The 22,853-nt window shown below is 39.4% G+C and overlaps 1 protein-coding gene across 5 annotated transcripts in view; it reads left to right on the forward strand.

Annotated features, from left to right (window-relative positions):
* AFG1L (AFG1 like ATPase) overlaps window positions 1-22,853 on the forward strand; it is a 231,256-nt gene that overhangs the window by 202,716 nt on the left and 5,687 nt on the right. For 4 of the 5 annotated variants that reach the window (XM_045806940.2, XM_087865364.1, XM_045806943.2 and 1 more), the window contains one exon: window positions 22,203-22,343. In XM_045806940.2, the coding sequence (XP_045662896.1) occupies window positions 22,203-22,343 (141 nt within the window). Of the gene's footprint in view, window positions 1-17,446; window positions 18,263-22,202; window positions 22,344-22,853 lie in introns of those variants that run through there. The other variant, XM_087865365.1, reaches the window with a different exon arrangement.

Below are 22,853 nucleotides of genomic sequence, written 5' to 3' on the forward strand. Positions count from 1 at the left end.
TTTAGTTCATAGTTTTGTTATTTTTGTTAAGCTAAAATGACATTTTTATGTGTTATTTGCATTTTTCAAGATAAAGCAAGATTGGAGGTTGAATTGAAGGATCAGTTTTTACTAACTGTAGATGGCGATTTTTATCTTCCAAGGAAATAACTGTATATTGGGTTATAAGCTGTTAATGTTTTTTTGTATTTTGCTGGTTTAAAAGGAAAAAGAAAAAAGACCTTTACAGAAATGCCCATAAAATAGAAGGCTGGATTAGAAATTTGAAAACTATAATGGCTTGGAATATGGCCATTTCATGATGTAAAGGTGGGGAGTGGGGGGAGAAGCATCACAAGGAATGAAGAAAAACTGGCTTGAGAGAACACTTTCCTATTTTCTTCACATGACAAGTTTTCTATTACAGGGCACATTGTGAAGCCGAGCAGTCTTGCTTACCTTCTGTTCCCACACCAGAGCAAGAACAGCTCCTCCAGTGACGCAGTGTGTGGCTGTAGGTTTTAAACCCTGCAAACCTTTGATGACTTAGACTCAGCTGCCTGAAGCTTCTCTGAGGGAGAAAGCTGGCTTTCATTTTCTATGAAAATGTGTCTGGTCCCTGTAATGGAGAGAAAGCCCCTAGGGATTCCCAGAGTGTCTCGAGGGACAAATGCATGTGCTGAGAACTGTACACCTTCAATATGTTCTCTGTCTTAGGAGTAGAATTATTGTTTAGTAGTAGACACAAGTCCCCATGTTCCCTTTAAGATCACTTCTGTAAGAAAGTATGACAAACTAATATTTAATATTTCCTTTGGTCTTTGAGAGGAATATGTCATTTACCTGCTCCATGATTAAGAAGTATGAATTAAAATTTTAAAAATTAGAGTGGTTATTAGCTTTTTAAAATTAGAACTTGTTTTTAATTTTAAAGTGATCTGACTTGGATTTAATAGTAAATATATCATAACCCTAAACTACAGAATCTGATTCCCAGAGTACCAAGGAGTTCAAGCTCTGTCTTTGCCACCTACTAGCTATGTGATCTTGGGAAAGTAACTCAACATTTCAGTGCCTCAGTTTCTCCCCCAACAAAATGAGGACAATAAAAAGAATATTTCTCAAAAACAGAAGATCTGTACAATGAAACATTGGTAAAGTGTTGAGGAAATACAGATCAACCAATTAATAAGACTGTAAAACACTTTATAGGTAATTTAAAGGTACTTGTTTTTATTTTTTTAAAGTTTGAACACTGGTGAGTTTTCTAATGCTTACCTACCAGTTGCCTCTTTTTTTTTTCTTTCTTTTTTTTTTTAAAGATTTTATTTATTTATTCGACAGAGATAGAGACAGCCAGCGAGAGAGGGAACACAAGCAGGAGGAGTGGGAGAAGAAGAAGCAGGCTCATAGCTGAAGAGACTGATGTGGGGCTTGATCCCATAACGCCGGGATCACGCCCTGAGCCGAAGGCAGGCGCTTAACCGCTGTGCCACCCAGGCACCCCGGCTCTTTTTTTTTTTAAAACAAAAAGTTTTATATATCAAGTAATTGATTTTTAATTTTCAGGTTTTTCTGTTTCCCACTACAAGATACATTATTTGATATACTCCATAGTACCTTTCCCTGGATTAGATCAGTTGACTCAGAATTAGTGATTCCTTAGTACATTGCTAATTTGATATTTAATAAGATATATGCCATTAGATATATTATAACTTTGAAATGTATTTTATAGAAAAAAGTTTGAGAATTGTTAGAATACACTATTTGTTTCTTAAAATAACTTGGTGAAGATATTAAGTCAGGCAAAGATTTTGGAAAAAACTAGAAATGAGTTAGAGTATCAAAAAATTGTAGGATCAGGGCACCTGGGTGGCATCTGCCTTCAGGTCAGGTCATAATCCTGGAGTCCCAGAATCAAGCCCCACATCGGGCTCCCTGCTCAGCAGGGAGTCTGCTTCTCCCTCTGCCCTTCGTCCTGCTTGTGCTGTCTCACTGTCTTTCTCTCAAATAAGTAAATAAAATCTTTAAAAAAAAGATTTCTTTAAAAAAATTGTAAGATTTCTGTGTATTTTGGGATCAAATGTTACTTAGCTCTTTTATCTTTTATTGTTAATCAAGAAATATATGTCGGTAGAATCCCCCTTTCCCAAGATTGTTACCCTGATTCAGTGGCCAGCAACTATTCCTTAAGTGCTTCCATACTGGTATGCCACTATGTTATGAAGAATATAAAAGAAGTATAAAAAGTTTCTTTCAAAGAGTTTACAATTTAGTAAAGGAAATAACATATTAGTGTTGTAGAGTGGAAAGAGCTCCAAATGAATCAAGAGATAGGAATTCCAATCCTTATCCAGATACTATGTAGCTGAATGGCCTTGGACAGATCACTTAACCTCTTTGGGTCCAAGTACCTCATCTGCAAAATGTGGGATGTGATCAACTACCTTCTTTCTTTTGTTTGAGCTGTAACAGTCTATTTTGAGGAGTTGTGCTCATTAGTACATATAATAAGTACATCAGAAGTTAAAAGTAAGATAGTAGGGATTGGGAAGACTCTGAGGAGACATGAGATTTAAGGAGGAAATTGATCTTGACCTTGATAGGTGAATAAAATTTAGATGAGCAGAGTGAAGGTATTTCAACCATGATCTGAAGCCAAGCACTGAATGTTTCAGGAGGAACAGAAGATACTTGCCTAGCGAGAGCAGAGTACATGTTGGAGAATAAAGGGAAATAAGAATGAAAATCTCAGATCATCCATAAAAACCCGGCAGAGAAATTTAGACTTTTTACCATGATCCACAGAAAGTCATTTTAGATTGAGCAGGACCATGGTACATAAAGTAATAGGATGATTAATGGGGCAGTATACTTTAGGAAAGTTGGTAACTTTCACCACCATGTTCCATTGGGTCAGCAAATAGTATTTCCTCTTGCATATGCCTTCCTTTCAAGAAGGAAAACTTGGGTTAAATAAACCAACATGCTAGATAATTGTTTGTTACCTTTTATGCAAGGTAACAGAGAGAGCCCTATTCTTTTTATATTTTATGGTACTTCTTTCTAGTCATTCAACAGATATTTCCTGAGTACTTAATGGAAGGCTGGCATCATTCTAGGTGCTACAGGGAGTACCAAGCTGAATAAGAATTAGTCTCTCATACAGTCTTAATTTAGAAGAGAAAACATCATCAGTACCTAGATCACTAGAATGTGAGGTAGATTTTAATTAGTACTGCAGGATCAGTATGAGCAGAATGCTTTGGGTAATTAAAGAGGAACTAGGCCTTAAAGGCTGGGAGGTTGAAGATTCTGCTGGTGGGGGAGAGTGTTATGGTGGCTGTTTGGTAGTTCCTAAGAATGGGGGATCGTGAGGGCAACCTTTGATCTTTTCCTCCTCTGGGGTTTTGTGTTATTATGAAAAACATGGAAGTAGGAAATTACAGAGTATATTCAGAGAATTAAAGACTCAAGAGGGTTCTACTTCCATTAATGATAGAGTAGCACCTATTTGACCAACCCAGTTTTATTTATTATTTTTTAAGTAGGCCTCATGCCCAGCATGGAGCCCAACATGGGGCTTGACCTCATGACCCTGAGATCAGGACCTGAGCTGAGATCAAGAGTTGGATGCTTAACCAGCTGAGCCACTAAGGTGTCCCCAACCCACCTTTAGATCATAACTGCAACTCTGGGCAAAATCTAAGAAATAACTCTGGAAGGCACTGTTCAGCAACCAACATCAGGGAGAAAGTGGAGCACAGGCCATACTGGAAGAAAGGATTGACACTGGTGAATTTCTTGTTTTTATAGTTTTTTTGCTGGAGGACAAATCACAGTTGTTCTCATATGGAACATCTAAAACTTAGTAGAAACCTGCAATATTCCTGGCCTAAGGAATGAGAAGAGAATGACTATAGCAGCTGGAAAATAAGAACATTGTGGAAAGGAGAGAACCACAGAGGAAGAGCCCAAAACTCTTCACAGAGACTGCCCAAATCTTGGGCTAACCTGTGAACTACACATGTACAACTAAGACTAAAAATACTGAACAGAGATTTCAGTTGCTGCCCGTCACAGAGGAGACAGAGTTTGGAGTTTGAGACTAGCCAAGTTAATTACCTGCTGAAATAGCAACAACAGAAAATCAATATATTTTGGTGGAGTATAAAAGAATTCCAAGTCTCCAACAATATATCAGTCACAATATCTAAAATACAGTCCAAAATTGCTAGATGTATGCAGACACAGGAAAATCTGATTCACTTTTAAAAGAGCAATGAAAACAGAAACTGACCCTGAGACAATACAAATGTTGGAATTAGAGGCAAGGATTTTAAAGTAGCTTTTATATCTATACTCAATGATATAAAGGAAAATATGCTGATAATAAACAAATAGGAAATCTTAGCAGAGAAATGAAAACCATAAAAAAGAACCGAATGGAAATTCTAAAACTAAAAATTGAGAATTCTAGACCTAAACATTTTGAAGTTTATTGTGAGTACTTAATAACAAATTGCAGAAAACAGGAGAGTCAGTGAACTTGAATATAGATCAATAGAAATTATGCAGCAATCTGAAAAATGGAGGGGGGGGGGGGCGGGAAGCAAAGCCTCATGGCATAAGAAACCATATCAAAAATCAAACTATATCACTGGAGTCCTAGAAGGAAAAGAGAGAATGAGGTAGAAAATATTTTTGGAGAAGTAATGGCTGAAGTTTTTCAGCCATTAAGATAAGATATGAATTTACAGATCCCAGAAGCTCAACAAACCCCTAACAGATACAAAGAAAATCACTTCTAGGCATTTCTTAGTCAAACTGTTGAAAACCAAAGATGCAGACAGGGAACAGTAGTATGATTAAAGACCTCTCATCAGAAGCAGTGAACACCTGAAAACAGTGTAATATCATCTTTAAACGCTGACAAGGAAAAACACCCAACAATCCATAATTCTTTTTCCAAAGGATTTAAGGGTCATGGCTGGAATTTAGATTGTATGTAGGAGAGTGGTATGCTCTCAGGCAGGAATGATGGGTTGAAGTCAATATTAAAGGGGCTTGCGTATCAGGTGGTAGGGTTTGAATAGAACCTTCATCAACGTAAAACAAACTAGTCATTCTTTTTTAACAGATCTGTATTGGATAATCTGGCAGAGTTGTAAGATTGGCACTGCTGCTACCATATGTGGAGCTTTTGTGTGCACTAGATAAAGCTCCCCAAGATGGGCATGGAGCTAAGTGAGCAAATCATGCCTTTATGTGGTCCTTCCTCTAGCTGGATGCTGCTCCTTCCCAGGGTCCATGGCTTGGCAAACAGAGCATGGACTGAATCTCTGCTCCCAGTTCGCCCCCTAAAACAGGTAAACATGATAGATTGGAAAGAACAAGATGAACATGAGGGAAATCTGTAAGATTGGATGTAGAGAGGTCCCAGGACCAGACAAGCCATCTAGGGCTCTGATGTTTTCAGTTTGGGTGACCAGAGGAATGGCAGGACCTGTAACAGATACCTGAGGCAGGAGATGGGTACTTACAAACAACTGGGAATCTAATCCAGATCTGGAAGTCATTTATAGAGATGTGTTAGTCTGAAGTTGAAAGGAGTCAATGAAACCACCTGAACTGACATTGACAATGGAAAAGATGGGGGGTGTGGATGGGATTGGAAAACCTTATCGTGGGATTTAGCGGAAGGAAACAGAGTCAGGGTCCTAGTATAGCTTGAATCAGTTATATTAGAAACAACTAAAATTTCCCACCATTTTCTTGAAGAATTTTTTTTAAAGATTTTATTTATTTGAGACACACAGAACAAAAGAGAGCACAAGCAGGGAGGAGAGGAAGCCCGACACGGGGCTCGATCCCAGGATCCTGGGATCATAACCTGAGCCGAAGGCAGATGCTTAACTGACTGAGCCACCCAGGCTCCCACTTGAAAACTTTTTTTAAAATGGAAGTAATTTACTAGATTGGTAACATCTCAGGATTTGGAAATTAATTTGTAGAAGGTCTTAGTAGACGTATGTAACAAGCTTCTGCTCTTAATAATCTAATCTTACTGTTTTCCAGCCTTAATATACATGGAAAACCTCTGTAAATTGTAAATTATTATTCACATTTACATGAAGATAAAAAGAATTATCCTGCATACATTTTCCCCCAGTGTTATTGAGAAATAATTGACATACATCGCCATTATAAGGTTTAAGGCATACAGCATGATGGTTTGATTTACATATATTGTGAAATGATTGCCACAGTAAGTTTAGTTAACATCCATTGTCTCATATAGAGAAAAAGAAGAGTAACTGTCTCATAACTGAAAGTTTGTACCTTTTGGCCGCTTTCCTCCATTTCCTCTCCTTCCAGCTCCCTACCTCTGCTATCTACAAATCCGTTCTCTTATTCTATGAGTTTGCTGTTGTTTGTTTTTTAGATTCCACGTATGAGTTAAAGTCAGCTAACTAACAAACTTAAAAGAGGCACTGCTATTTAGTATCTGAAGTTCTCACATTTGATTTCCCTGGATGCCCTTTTGCTTCCTATTTAAAAGCAAACTAAATAACAAATAAGCTTTAAAAAGAAATAGAAAAAGAGGAGCACCTAGGTGGCTCAGTCAGTTAAGAATCTGACTCTTGATTCCAGCTCCAGTCATGATCTCAGGGTTGTGAGATCAAGCCCAGCATGGAGCCTGCTTAAGATTCTCTCTCTCTCCCTTTCCCTCTTCCCCTCCCCCCCCTAAAAAAAAAGAAATAGAAAAAGAATAATTGAGGCGTGTATTTATTTATACCTTACCTGGTTCCAAAAGGTATTACATGTACACTCACAAATAGAATTGTGTAGATTTTTTTTTACAGCAGGGCAAAGAGAAAATAGAGAATAAGTTGAAAGGAAAAGTTAGTATATGTAAATCTATGTCATAAACTTCTACGAGATTCTTAAATTGAACAATTAAATCAGCTCTCAGCCGTTTCTCAAACTGGGAAAGATGTCCAGTAAGTTAGAAGACCAAAAATCTGTTAGAGGTGAAGGTCTTTCTGGCACTTGGACCTTTCATACGGGGACTTCCTAAAGATGCCAGCAGACGGTTTTCTCAGCACTGTCCCTGCTGCCAGTACAAGTTTGTATTGCACAGATTCTTATAATTAAGCAGGGGCATAATGGAAAAGCACTTTTTAATGAAACTAGTGCTATAGAGCTTAAAAAAACACTTTATAAGTAAGCTTTTCTATTTATTATCAGGCTTGATTCAGAGAAATCATTTAGAGATTGGATAAATGCTCAGATTGGATAGACTCATGTTCAAGCCTCTCGAGAATGTTGTATAAAACTTTGGGCAGCAGATCATTCAAGGTTGTCTTTTTGGTAAGAAGGTGGAGTGAAAAATTCTGTTGGTCTTACTCAGTTTGAAGGGTTCAGCCCTTTGTGTATCCAGCAGCACAGAGAAGCATTCAACCTTGCTCTGATTAACTTTAATATCTTTAGAATATGAATTATCATTTTTCACCACGTATTTCTGTGATTTGGAAAGCAAAAGAGTGGGAGGAAGAATAATTCTCTGATAGCCATTTCTTTTCCAACTCTGATGAGGCTTTTTCAAAAATCCAAGTCTAAGCGGACTGGGGAGACCCAATGAACTCTCACAAGGAAAAGCAAAACAAAAATAACAAAATCTCTGCATTTGTAAGACTGTAACATGTTCAGAGGTCATCATCCTCAAATTTAAAATAAGTTACCTGCTATTCTAAAGCCTCTCCTTGCTTTATAGTGTGTTGTCACTTTTTAATGCCTCTTTACTTGGATTTCCAAGGGAAGAAGTTTGCGATGATAGACCTTTCTTTTCAAATGCACATGTAGGACCCCTAGCAAAGGTAGAACCTCCTTGGGGAGTAATCTTTCAAATTTCTTCTGGATCTCAAAGCCAGGCAAAGTTAGAGGTTTCCACCAACAGAGATGTAGCAAATACTGCCCTCTACCGAGGGGATGCTGGGAACAGCTTGATTATGTTAATGATCAAGTGCTAGTCTTCAGCTACTGATTTCAGTGAATTTGGTAGAATCATGTTGTTACTAATTACTTCATCATTACTGTATACATTCTTATTAAAATCATTATATTCAAAAATAGACAACAGGATGGAAACATATTTTAGCCTTGGCCACATACATTTATTACCTTCTGTAGTCTGTACAATCAGATATGATAATGCCTGAGGCATTAATAATAATGTTTAAATTTCCATTTGTTTTAAACTAGCTAATAAAATCTTTTTTTGCCAGTGGGGAACTAGAAGGGGTTGTTACAGCATTGTTTTAATAAATGAGTTTGTTAAAATAATTCTAGTAGTAGTTGCGCTATTTTTCTTCCCCCACCAATATTTTTTTCAGTGTCTGCTAGATTGCTAATAACCTAGATTAGCCATTTCAAAGAACTAGCTGTTTGTGCAGCTGAAATAAGTTTCCTCTCATTCTTTATGCTTTTATGGGTTAATTATATAAGGTTAATAATCAGTAGAGTATCACATTAAATACCTTCTAACCAAAAACTCCTTTAAAAAAACCTAACCAATAAAATAGTTATAACACACTCACATACATTTGTATATGGAATATTTTTGAAAAGTGTCATACTATCTGTGTTCCTGGATATGATGAATATGGGTTCTGTTATTATGCTAAATGCTTGATATAACACATTGTTCAACTAACTTATTTAATTCCCATTTTTCTAGAATCTGGTTTGCTTAGGGTTGGCTTGAAGCTAAACAAATTTTAGAAGCCACGAAAAATAAAACCTCATAATCCAAAGTGTGCCCATGGCTTCCTATAAAATCTAAAGCTTAAGGTCACCTGGCTGGCTCAGTTGGTGGAGCATGTGACTCTTGATCTTGGGGTTGTGAGTTCGAGCCCCATGTGAGATCTTGGGGTTGTGAGATTACTAAAAAAAATAAATAAACTTCTTTAAAAAATCTAAAGCGTAAACCTCTTGTAACCTTAAGTCAGAGATTTTAGATACCATGAGAACTAGTAGGAGATCTAGCCAGGTTGAATATTCTCATGGTGAAGCCAGGTTCTAGGACGAGGTTAGCCAAGGTCTGTGACGGAGGCTGTCAAGGTTCATTTCCCTCAGCCTTAAAAACCAAAGAAGCAGGCCTGTTCTTCATAGACTCTAGGCTGCTTTCTCGCTATCCCACACTATAGTTAAATTGAAAACTTGAGCTGAATACAATACTTGGGCAAGACTTTCTAATTCCAGAAGTATTTAGGGTTTTTCTGAGTGGAGGGATCTAAGCCACACTAATTTTTTCATTATTGTTCATCCCTTTGGCCTGGTTGAACCCAGTCTATCCCACTTTCAAAAGAAGCAACCCTTGAGTCCCCTGAAGTTTTAGATGTCTACTAAACAATTGAACACTCCATCCTAGTCAGATGCCAGCTCATCGTTTAACAAATTATAGTCTGGTTTACTCAATCCCACGTGGTTAGTATAATCCATCTCAGTAATTCCTACCATCTAATGGAGATTCTTTTATAGTTTTTATGTTGTTTCCTTGGAGCCGTTTTGGTGCTTACATTCAGTGGTGCTTGTTAGTAATAATGATGATGCTAACGATCTCCTGCTTCTTCATATTCTTCTAATGTTGTGTTTTTAACTTACCTCCACATTTTTCATTTTTGTTTTCTCTGCTATAGGCTATAAATCAAATGTCTTTGTGCCAGTTGTTGGGGTTTCTATTTCCCAAATGAACTGGAAGTATTCCTAGGAATAAACCCAGCACAATGCTTTTCATATAGCAGGCACTTAATAGATCTGATCTGATGTGGTTTGTGTTTTAAGAAAGTTGCTGGTTCTGGAATCTCCAGAATTAGGTATCTCCGGAATGTGGACCCTCTGGTTTGCCGCACTGATTTTTTTTTTTTGTTTGTTTGTTTAGTCATTGTTTCTACAAACTCTGTTAAAAATATGACACAACCCCAAAAGAGTACTATATTTGGCCATAGAGGGGACAGAGTTTAGTAAAAATCTGGTATAGATCTTTTGGGTAGAACTAGGTAGAACCAGCCTCCTGCCATTGAGACTCCAAAAGTCAAGCAGTAAAACTTTTCCTCAGCACCCTAGAGAACACCTTCTGAGGTAGAATGTGTAAGAGATAGTAGTATTTTCTGGAATGGTGAGATATTTCCCAGTTGGATATTATGGACTTCATATTAATGAGGTGTCTCATAGGAAGGGGCCATATTACCAATCTTGGGAAATTCTGTACTCTACAAATACACACATTTCAGTGTTTTGTTTTTCTAACTATTATCTTTACTGATTTGGTGCACATTGTTGTATTAACAAATTCATATGATATTCTTTGTTTTGAAAAGAACCCATGCATCCTAATTCCATTAAAGTATTTTTTTCTATTAAAAAGTACTTTTTTTAAAGATATGAGGTGCTGTCATTTCTGTGTACACAAAGCAGGATGCCACACATACTTGTTTAATGAGGAGTTATCAGGGTAACACTACAAGGAATTTATAAAGAGTCTATAGAGATAAAGAGTAACCCTTAGGACAATATAATCTAGACAGCGCTTGAAATAATAATCATCCTACTTGAGCTGAAATAATGGTGGCAGAACAAGCATTAGCCCGGGAGAGAAAAAAGAAACTCAAGCTGACAGTTCATTTGTGTGTGCTGAAGTGGTTCAGCCGCTCCTTGCAGGGCGGAAGGCAGCCCGGTAGTAAGGCTCGTGCACTGCACACTGGTGTGGCTTTGAGAAAATCCCCACTCTTGGCACCAGGGTTAAACGAAGCGGACCGCTGTGCCGGTTCGCATGTGGGAGAAAGACGACAGCAGGCAAGCTCTTTATTCCTCAAAGTTTGTTAGAGAAACCGTGCTACATATAATCCAGCTGTATACTCCAGGTAATTAAGGAAAACAAATGCTCTTTGCAGACTCATTATAGATTTAAAGTTCTTTAAGTTTTCATCAGGTTTCCACAGAAACAAAGAGTTTGAAACAATAGTCGAGAATGCACAAACCATAGAATAAGTGGATTTTAATTGTTTCTGTTTAGAAAATTATTCAGATAACCAGCCACATCAAAGACTATTAAACTTTTTAATTGCTCAGGTAGAAAGATGGAGAATGTCATCATTATCTATCATAAGAAGAATCTGCATTAGATAATGCTACTTGAATTTTGAGCTAGAATAACGTACTCAAGGATGCTACCAACTGAAGTGGCGTTTAGTACTCGAAAATAATCACATGCGTTAATTATTCATAGGACACAATGCATGAATTTACAATACTAATTACGGTTTCAGAAGGTGTCTTATGCTATCGTTTACTTACGGAAGGGGATCAGCTAATACAAAGTATAAATACTTGCAACTGCTGTGGATAACCCTGTGCATGCAATTTAGTGGTATGTTAGGTCGAAAGAGTGGAGAAACGTGTCTTTGTGTTCTGCCAAGTTCTTGTAAGATTTAGTACAAAACTTGTATTTTTTAAGCAGTCAGGAGTTATCATTGATTCTGAAGAAGACTTGGTGATAATGTGTTCGCTTGTTCACTAGTCTTGTATTGTGCAAGATCCTGTTCCCTGGGGGCGCCTGGGTGGCTCAGCCGTTATGCGTCTGCCTTCGGCTCAGGTCATGATCCCAGGGTCCTGGGATCAAGCCCCGCATCCAGCTCCCTGCTCTGCAGGAAGCCTGCTTCTCCCTCTCCAACTCCCCTTGCTTGGGTTCCCTTTCTCGCTGTCTCTCTTTGTCAAATAAATAAATAAAATCTTAAAAAAAAAAAAAAGATCCTGTTCCCTGGTGGGCTAGGTGCTGTGGGCACTTAGGTGGACGAGAGAGTACCGGCCCTTCTGGGACTCCCGTGTTGTACAGTGGAGTAAATGAGGGTGGCAAGGGCAACTTTGAATAGATTTGTAGCGCCTCAGACTCTTTAGTATATGCACGTACAGTGACTGTTTGTTTTACACACTCACTCTTCCTTATTAGGGGAGATGCAGGGGATCAAATAGCTGAAAAACAAAAACGAAGAGTATGCATTGAACTCAGTAAAGATCTTCATTCTGTTTTTACTCTTTTGTCATGATATATTTTGTTTCTCTCCCTTTTGAAAAATACATAAAAATCTAAAAAATAAAGATGATAAAATATTATAAAATATAGTCCTCTAAGTCTATCACTCAGACCATTTAGAGATAACAATTGTTAGCATTTTTACATATTTATTCTGCCTTTTTCCTATGTATATATTTTGAGCAAAATAGATACCTTAGTACAATTATAATTTTGAATTTTGTTTTTTTTTCACTTAGCTTTTTATCATAAGCATGTTTCCATGTCATAAAATGTTTCACAAACATTGCTGTATGTTGGTAATATGTTCCATTATATCAGTGTGCCATATCTATTGAGCCATTCCTCTGTTGTTTTATTTTGAAGTTGGTTTTGGTTCGCATGGTTATAAATAATCTGTATACAGCCTTTGGTTGAATTTCTGATCATTTCCTATAGATTGATTTCTAGAAACAGAACAACTGGGTCAAGTTTATGACTTCCTTTAGGGCTCTTAATACAATCCAACACATTTTTTTGGAGCAACTGAACTAATTTACTTCTTTAGTAGCAATGGATGTCTCATTATCTATTTGCCAGCATTGAGTAGTATAATTTACTATTCTTTGCAAAATTCGTATATGAAAAATGATATCTCATTCTTGTTTTTTCTTTCTCTGGTTACTAGTGAGCTTGCCTATGTTTTTCATTTGTTTGTTAGCCTCTTAGACTTTTTATACTTTTTCTTCCATGAATTATCTATTCATATTCTTTTTTTTTAAAGATTTTATTTATTTATTTGACAGAGAGAGAGCACAAGCAGGAGGAAGGGGCAGAGGGAGAAGCAGGCTCCCCACTTAGCAGGGAGCCTGACGTGGGGCTTGATCCCAGGATCCTGGGATCATGACCTGAGCTGAAGGTGGACGCATAACTGACTGAGCCACCCAGGCGTCCCTCTGTTCATACTGTTTGTCCATTTTTCTGTTGGAATGCTCTTACAATTTTAGTTTCATTGCAGTCAGTCCTTGTCTCTCCCAGTTTCCTTTTTCATGTCAACTTGTTTTCTCTCTCTGACTTTGTTTTTTTATTTGACTGGGTCCATGCCTTCTTTCTTCTATAGAGATGCCACATAATTTTCTAGCTTTCTTTCCTTCTAGTTCTTGTAAACAGTAAATCACAAGTTTTATTTTTAGAAATAAGTTTTATACCACACCATGAAAATTCCAAAATTGATTAAGAAAAATAAATGAACATTAGGGCGTCTGCATGGCTCAGTTGGTTAAACATCTGCCTTTGGCTCAGGTCATGATCTCAGGGTCCTGGGATGGAGTCCCGTGTAGTGTCAGGCTCACTGCTCAGGGGGGAGTCTGCTTCTCCCTCCCTCTCTGCCCCTGCCCCTGCTCATGCTCTCTCTCTCTCTCTCTCTCAAATAAATAAAATCTTTAAAAAAAGAGAAATGAACATAAAACAAATGACAATATGTGTTTTTATATGTCTTTATCAGTGATGTAAAACCAGTCTTGCTACAAAGGCTAGACATATTTTTCTACATGTGCTGGACTTGCTAAGGACTTTATGGGCTTTTCCTAGTAAATCTCTGTAGAAAGTATAGTGTTTCAGTTAGCTATTGCTACATAACAAATCACCCCAAAAATTCAGTGGCTTAAAAAAATAGGCATTTATTATTGCTCCCTAATCTACAGGTCAGCTGGGAAGTTCTTTTGATAGATTTTGGATTCACTTATGTGTCTGCAGTCAGCTTTGCTGGTCATGGTTGGGTTCTCTCATCCACTGGGGGTGGGGGGGGACAGCTGGCTATAGGCTGGCCTAGGATGCTTTCTCAGCTTAGAAATTGGCTCTCCTTCTTATGTTCTCTCGTTCATCAGCAGGCCAGCCTAGCTGTTGCAACACAGTGAACAGAAGCGCTCAAAGCTTCTTGAGACCTAAGCTCAGCACTGGAAGATTGTGACTTTTGCCTCATTCTGCTGACAGTGGTAAATTACAAGTCCGGCCCAGACTGAAGAGTTAGGCAGACTCCATGTCTTAATGGGAGAGATGGAAAGTCACAATCCAAAGAGTGTAAACAAGGAGGCAAGAACAATTGGTGCCATTATTATAATCAGATTGCCCCATATAGGCATTCTTCATTTCTCCAAAAATATTTTAAATGGGTTTAAAATTATCATAATTTTTTAGAGAATTTTTAACTTAATGCACTTGAATGCCCCAAGCACATTTCAATACTGAATACTAGGGAAAGGGGATCAGTAGTCCTGTGGCAGCATACCATTTGGGTGGTGCACAGGGCTCGATGAGACAATTTGTCAGCACCTATGTGATGAAAACACTTACTAAATTTCTATGATATAATCAGAAGAAAAATAAATTTACAAAGATACTTTAAATATATCAAATATTGAATTTGAACAAAAATTTTTAAATAGAATCTCTTCAAATTTGTAATGAGAAAAGTTGGCTCCATGAACATAACTTTTTAAAAATCAGCTTTGATTTGAAATGGTTAAGTGCAGTTCCTGATTAACAATTTTTAATGATAATACAATTTTTTAAGTTTAAATTCAATTAGCCAACATATAGTACATCATTTCTTTCAGATGTCGAGTTCAGTAATTCATCAGGTGCGTGTAATACCCAATGCTTATCACATCACCCCGTTACCCCATCCCTCCATACACCTCCCCTCCAGCAACCCTCAGTTTGTTTCCTATAGTTAAAAGTCTCTTATGGTTTGTCTCCCTCTCTGATTTCTTCCCATTCAGTTTTCCCTCCCTTCCCTTATGATCCTAAACCATATGATAATTGTCCTTCTCTGACTTCTTTCGCTCAGCATAATACCCTCCAGTTCTATCCATGTCGATATAAACAGTAAGATTTCATCCTTTCTGAAGGCTGAGTAATATTTCATTGTGTATATATGTATATATAAATATGTATATATATGTATATATATATGTGTGTGTATATATATATATATATATATATATATCACATCTTTATTCCTCTGTCAATGGATATTTGAGCTCTTCCCATAGTTTGGCTATTGTGGACTTTGCTGCTATAAACATTGGTGTGCTGGTGCCCCTTCAGATCACTACATTTGTATTTTGGGATAAATACCTAGTAGTTCAATTGCTGGGTCATAGGGTAGCTCTATTTTTAACTTCTCGAGGAAACTCCATACTGTTTTCCAGAGTGGCTGCACCAGCTTGCATTCCCAAAAGCAGTGTAAGAGGGTTCCCCTTTCTCTGCATCCTCGCCAACATCTGTCGTTTCCTGACTTGTTAATTTTTGCCATTCTCACTGGTGTGAGGTGGTATCTCATCGTGGTTTTGATTTGTATTTCCCTGACACTGAGTGATGTGGAGCATTTTTTCATGTGTCTGTTGGCCATTTGTATGTCTTCTTTGCAGAAATGTCTGTTCATGTCTTCTGCCCATTTCTTGACTGGATTATTTGGTTTTTGGGTGTTGAGTTTGATAAGTTCTTTATAGATCTTTATGGATCTTCATCTGACATATTATTTGCAGATATCGTCTCCCATTCCGTAGGTTGTCTTCAGTTTTGTGGACTGTTTCCTTTGCTGTGCAAAAGCTTTTTATCTTGATGAAGTCCCAATAGTTAATTTTTGCTTTTGTTTCCCTTGCCTTTGGAGATATGTCTTGCAAGAGGTTGCTGCAGCCAAAAGGAACACAATAATAAAATTTTTTAATGATAATCTGAAGAAAACTTGAAGAGAAATTTTTGATAGTTACCATCTTGTGTGAATAAGAATCCTATTCACATAGAAAATGTCAGAAAGCCTTCCACTTCCAGTAATGGTGGACTCTGTCATTAGGACAATGAAGGAAGATGGGTGAAATCAGAATTAGTATGGGCCAACTGCCAAAATAACTCCAAATCTCAGAGGCTTAACAAACATGTATTTCTTGCCCATATCACTGTTCGGTATAGGTTGGCCAGGTCACTGCTCATGCTATCCTTCATAGAACCAGGCTGGTCCCTGTTGTGCTGCCACCCCTCCTTCAAGTCCTCAGAGCCCATCTGTTCAGCCTGCAGATGAGTAAAGGAAGTGAGGATTCTGTAGGCCAGATCAGGAAGCCATGCATATCGCTTTTTCTCACATTCCACTGGCCTGAACCTGATCATATGGCCACACGTAAACGCAAGAGAGTCTGGGGAATATAGTCTAGCTCTGTGCCCAGGAAGATTAGGAAGACATGGATAGTGGTGAGCACTAGCAATCTTCTTTTAAAAAATAAGCTTTTAGCAGCGTCACTGGGCCAGTGGGACAAAAGTCAGAGTTTAGGGGCAGTCCAAGATGGGAACCCAGTAAACCCACTTTGGATGGAGCCGCAAAGGACTGCATGCTAGGAATAAGTGTGAGCCAGAAGTCAGCCAGCTCTCTAATGGACTTCAGTCAAATTCAGTGAGCTGAGTAACTTATAGTACTTCAAGCCTTGAACTTGGATTTCTTTCTACAAGTATTTTTTTTTCAAAGATAAAATCCAGTACACAAAGATAACCAAACATATGAGGAGACAAGACACTGTGGATGTGAACAAGCAAAAAGAACAAACGATAAAATTAGGAACTCCGGTTTTTGTTGTTTTTTTAAGATTTTTATTTATTTGAAAGAGAGAGTGAGCACAAGCAGGGAGAGAGGCAGGCAGAGGGAGAAGCAGGCTGCCCGCTGAGCAAGGAGCCTGATGCGGGACTAGATCCCAGGACCCTGGGATCGTGACATGAGCTGAAGGCAGACGCTTAACCAACTGGTCCACCCAGGCGTCCCAAAATTAGGAACTCCAGGTATTGGAATTATGAGTCCACATTTTAAACATCCAAGCTTATATATTCAAAGAAGGTTTTTTTTTTTTTAAAGATTTTATTTATTTATTTGACAGCGAGCACAAGCAGGGGGAGCAGCAGGGAGAAGGAGAAGCAGGCTCCCGTTAAGCAGGGAGCCCGACGCAGGGCTCGATCCCAGGACCCTGGGATCATGACCTGAGCCAAAAGCAGACAAACGCTTAACCAACTGAGCCACCGGGTGCCCCGAGAGTTTCTGGTTTTTTGTTTTTTGTTTTTAAGCTAGGCTTAGAAATATAAGTGTAGGGATCTAGAGACTATAAAAAGAGATACATCAGCTTTGGAAAACAATCAATAGGCATTCTATACCTGTAAAGCACAATAACCAAAATAACTCAGTGGATGATTTTAAGAGCAGGTAAACCACAGCTAAGGAGAAATATAGTGGACTAGAAAATAGGCCAGAGGAAACTGTCCACAGTGAATCGTGAAGAAATGAAAAAAAAAAATAGAAAATAAAGGATAAAGCAGTGGAGAATTTGAAGTTTAACCTGGTTCCCTTTACAGTGCGGGAAGGAGAAGAGAGAGAGTGGAGCAGAGGCCGTGTACTACCTGTACACAGACTGGGTATCGTCTGACGTTGTGGAGAAAAGGAGTACTGACGGCACTCTGGTCATCAAGCCTGGAGAAAATTCACTCAAGTCAAGACAGGATATACATGGGGGTATATCAACTTGGGCTGTGACGTGGATTTTGACATCACTAGGCCTTTGATCTGGGGAACTCTGGTGCTTGGCTGCAAGAGCTAAGCATGAACTATTGGGGGTGCTGCCATTCACCTCATCCTCTCTCCCTCTCTCTTGCTACTCTAGTGAAGAAGTATTAGTTGAATGTAACTGTGTAACAGAAACCAAATTTTACCCCAAATATGAAATCCTTTATGCTTTTGTCAGACTGTAAAGGAGAAAATATATGTTCAGCCTTATGTTTTATTTTCTTTTTAAATGTCCCTGAAAAAGTTCTACTTCTTCAGATTAAGAAAACTTGGGGGAAAAAATGTCCGTGACAAAACTCATGATCTCACATGTGTGAGATAAGTGATAAGATGCCCATTATAAAATGACCCCCCAAAAAAGCATTGTTTTTGCCGTCTAAAATTAACACAAGTTCATGGGGCAGGTGTGGCAGGGGGAGATTTAAAAAAGTATAACAAAAAACCAAAATTCATCTTTTATTCCACCACCCAAAGATAACTGCTGTTAACATTTTGGTTTATATCTTCCTAGACTTTTCCTGTGTACATACGAGAATATACAACAAAGCCTTGCCTCGGGAATGAGGAGTTTGGGCCAAATAAGAAAGAATGGGATTTCTTTTTTTTTTCTTTTTTTTTTTTGTAGGTAGTTCAGTTGTTTTGGAGACAAATGGGTATAAAAGAAGGAATAAACCTGCTCCTCAGGCTATGTTGTGTTTTATTCATCAGTCATTCACTAATTCATTCAGTAAACGTGAAGCACTTCCAGTGTGCCGTGTGCTGGGGTCGGGGCTGTTCGTGCTGTGGGCCTGAGGCCCTCCCCCACATGTGGTTATGGGTATTACCGAAACAGTGGGAGGAGAGAGCCTGAGACAGATGCTATTTTTGTCATCTCTAAATATGATGTCATGGAGGGCCGAGGCGCCTGGCTGGCAGATATTTTGGTGGACCGGAGACAGCAGGAAGGACCAGAGGGAGCCGTTTTTACCTCCTGAGTACAAAGTCAGAAGCAGACTGGAGCCAGCTATATTGTTCCCTTGTTTAGGCTGCCTGGCCTCCTGAGCTCAGGAAAATGTTATTTGATAGTTAATAAAAGAGTGGCTACTATTCAGTAAGTACCTATCTGTTGTAGGCCAAGTGGGTACTACGCGTATATCATTTCATTTGCTTTTCACCTGAACTCGGTAGATGGCATTTACTGAGCACTTACTGTGTGACAGCCCCTATTGCAAGATCTTACATGTGGTCAGTACTGTGAAGCCTCAGGACAAACCTGAGACACGTCCTGCCCTGATCCCGTTTACAGATGGGGAAGATTGCTCAAGGTCACATGAATGGATGTGACAGCCCAATGATTCCAAAGCGTCTTAACTTGGTTTTTGCCAGAATTGTTTAACTTATTTATGTAATGAAAAATAGCATTTCTGAGTCATAAGAAAACCCCCAATCTCTCACCAACATCAGTCCTGAAAGTTTGTCACTTCTTGGATAGTTTACCATCAAAGCCAGTATAAGAAAACACTCTTTTAGACACCTTCTAAAAACTCATATTTTAAATTAATATTAATCTTGTTGGAGCTGATTTCCTTGGGGAAAAGATGTACTTCTTCAATTAATACATTTCACTCTTGCTATGTTTTTTTTATTTAAGAGAGTTATTCTGGGGGGCAAAGGGCAGAGGGAGAGGGAGAGAGTCTTAAGCAGACTCCTTGCTGAGCACAGAGCCCCAAGAGGGGCTCGATCTCATGACCTTGAGATCACGACTGAGGTGGAACCAAGGGTCGGATGCTTAACTGACTGTGCCACGCAGGCACCCCCCCTTCTTACATTTTTAAAGAAGAAAGTAATATTGTTATCTTTTTGTGGCCTAAATTGGGATTTCTTTGGCAATGAATAACATTTCTTAGTTTTAATGACCTTTTTTTGTTGTGGTGGTAAAATAATACATGACGTAAAATTTGCCATTTGTAACCATTGTTAAGTGTACAGTTCAGTGGCAGTAAGTACATTCACACTGTTGTGCAGCCATCACCACTGTCCGTTTCTAGAACTCTCTTCATCCCAAAGTTGAAACTCGGTATCCATTAAAAACAGCAACCCCTCATTGCCCCCCATCACTTTTGTTTTTTAAAAGAGATATGCAACTATATAAAGCTTAATTTTCTTTATGTGAATGAGCACATACTTGTTTTAGGGATGTGAAGGATGGGGATGTTTGCTAATATAACGGCAAATGCAAAACCTACTGACAAAGGTATATAATTTGTAAAAATAGCTGAGTGGGCAGAATCCTGATTTTCAGTTGCCCCAGGCACTTCAGGGCCCTCCTGATGATGATTTTCCGTGGGCATGTAGTTATACTGATAGAAATCACATCCATGCATAAAGAACGAGTTTAATTATACATAACTACATACCTGAGATGAGCCTTTACTACATTTTTTTACATATACTTTCTGATTTACAAAAGATGAGACGCTAAAGTGTAACTGATCTTGAAAATGTGGTGTTTGTCGCCCTCAGAGCCTGCGTGTCTTGTTGTAGGAGTTTTGCTTTTTTACCCGAAGACACCGTTATCTTGCCTTCCCCCCGCTGCAGGGAATTGTCTTCATTACGTGGGATCCCACGGTCTCCGTGGGTCCCTGCTGTGACTCTGAGGACTGGCAGATGCACAAAGACTATTGAGGGTTTTGGATATAGTTGCTGGTGGGACAAAACTAACTGGTCCTATTGGGAATGACACTTCTTTACGTCCTCAAATCGTCAGTAGTGAGCCTAATCGTTTGGGCTCAAAATAATCGAAATAAAAAGCGGCCAAAGTGATTTGAGAGCTACTGTGTGTGCTAGGACTGTGCTACATGCTGTACACGCATTCCGTCGGGTAATCCTCACAATCCTGTGAGCCAGGAGTCAACCTCCCAGTTTATAGATAGGAGCACTAAAGGAAGAGAAAGATGATGTGACTTGCCAAAGGTACACCGTTAATAAGTAGCAGACTGAGGAGTCACTCCTGGTCCATAACAGGCTTGATAGCAGGGTTCTCTCGTAAGAGGCCCAAGGTTAAACAGACAAACCAGCAAACCCCACACTCCAGTCCCTGTGTGGCCCAGTGAGTGGGGGAGTCTCAGGTAAGGCCAGGCCAGGTCTGGAGGTAAAGGCTGCCCAGCCAGGGAAGGGAAATGGGAAAGGCAAGGGTCCCCTTTTCCAGCCCCATTTGTTGCCTGGGTGGGGAGAGGAGATGAGGGGAAGGGACATCTCTAAGCAGGTTTCCAAAGGAGCTGGGTCCTTCTTTGTGCTCTCTTTCCCATTTCCTGTCCCTTTGCCCAGGGTCTCATAATTGCTGCATCCTCCTTAGAGCTGCTCTCCCTTGAGGGAACCACTTCCCCGGAGTTTCACTCTCTGATGTACTCTCACGTCCCCACACCTCCAGGAGAGGTCTCTCTTCCTGAGTGTGACTGGTTTCAGCTGCTTGTTAGGGGAGTGAAGGCTTAAATGGATGGGCTCTGCAGTGGGAATGACGGTCTCCCCTCATAAATCCCTAATTCTCCCAGGGACATAGCCATATCTACATTTCTGGAAGAAGTTTTGATGCAGATGACTCCCCAAGTGAGGGAGACATTTCTGGACAGGGAGGAACGTTGACAGATTCTGCCAGAAGTTGAGGAGGCTCAGCTGTGTCCCAGGGATGGGTCCTGGTGATGCAGGAGCTTTCTGAGCTGAGTATCTCTGGCCGACTCAGGCCCTGGTCTCGTCCGCATTCCAGCCAGGCCAGAAACACTCATCCATCTGCAAGTTAAAGAGAGGTAATGCTTGCTGGGAATGTTCCCAATCCCCAAAAATGTGTTTGCAGATCGTTGTCGTAATTTTCATGAATTAAATTCGTGTTTTGGGAACAAGTGCCTACATTCGTAGGTGGTGCCTTTGTGGGTGATTTTGTGAACCTTGAGTGTTGTACCCTTCTCACATCAAGAGGGAGCATGTTGCACCAAATTATGGTCCAGGTGTCTGTCTGCATCTGGTCATTAAACCCTCCCGTCTTTCCTACGGAAGTTAGCAACAGTCACTACATTGCACCTGAACAGCCGGACTTCCAATTAAATGAAAAATATTTTCTGATGATTGCACACTGAAACATGGTCTTTATTTCAAAATGGTGATAGAAGAGTTGGCATGCCGCTGTAAGAAGGCACCATTCAGCAGTAGTGACAGTCTGCAGTTGAGCCGTAGGAAGGATTTGTTGGGACATGTTTACAGTTACGTCATATAAATTACAAAATTTATATGTCCCTGTAGGGACAGGGACCTACAAGATACCAGCTGAGGTGGCTTGAGATATTCTTTCACTCCCCACCACACTCTTGTCTTCTCTCTCGCCCCTTTTCTCCATCACTATTACAGTCACAATAGACACCATCCTTAGCCTACAGTGCAAACACTGCTCCATTTGGTCAAGTTACCCCAAAAGCTGCCACCTAGATCAGACCGTGACCAGAAAAAGAAGTGTTTTCAAATTCAGGGCCACCGGAATTGATTTCAGTTTTCTAGTCTTTATTTTCATTTTAATTACAGCCACTTGGAGCCAGTGACTATCTGGAACTGTCAAAGAATTTTGATACAGTATTCTTACGAAACATTCCACAATTTACGCTGGCAAAGAGGACACAAGCTCGAAGATTCATAACTCTCATTGATAACTTCTATGATTTCAAGGTAAGAATGCAGTGCATTGTCTGAAGACTAAACATTTTGGACTGTGGAGTCAGATTGTCTGGACTGGAATCCTGGTTTATTCCCTGTGCCTCAGTGTCCTCATCTACAAATTGGGGATAATAATGTTTCCTTCAGAGAATTGTTGAGGGCAAAGCAGCTAATCCATGAAAAGCTCTCAAAGTGACGCTTGGCGCAAGCCAAATGCTGTACACATAGTGTCCGTGATAGCAGATACCAGTGATACCTTCTGTCCATCAAAGACGCTGCGATGGTCACGATGCCATCATTCCCCAGACATAGCATGTGCGCACTATGGTGACGTACAACGGGATGCCCTACCCAGACCGAGGGCTCAGGCAGTTCACGTGTTGCATGAATAAATGATTGGACTTCAAAAATCATGGACAAATGAATGAGTGACTGGAGACCCTCCTCAGTATGGGAGCTCTCTCTCTCTGGGACCCAGAAACCCTCGTCTCTAGCGTTGCATGGGCTTGTTTTAGCATGTGT

Source organism: Ursus americanus, chromosome 11 (genome assembly GCF_024610735.1).
Source record: "Ursus americanus isolate L20-20 chromosome 11, mUrsAme1.1.p, whole genome shotgun sequence".
NCBI lineage: Eukaryota > Metazoa > Chordata > Mammalia > Carnivora > Ursidae > Ursus > Ursus americanus.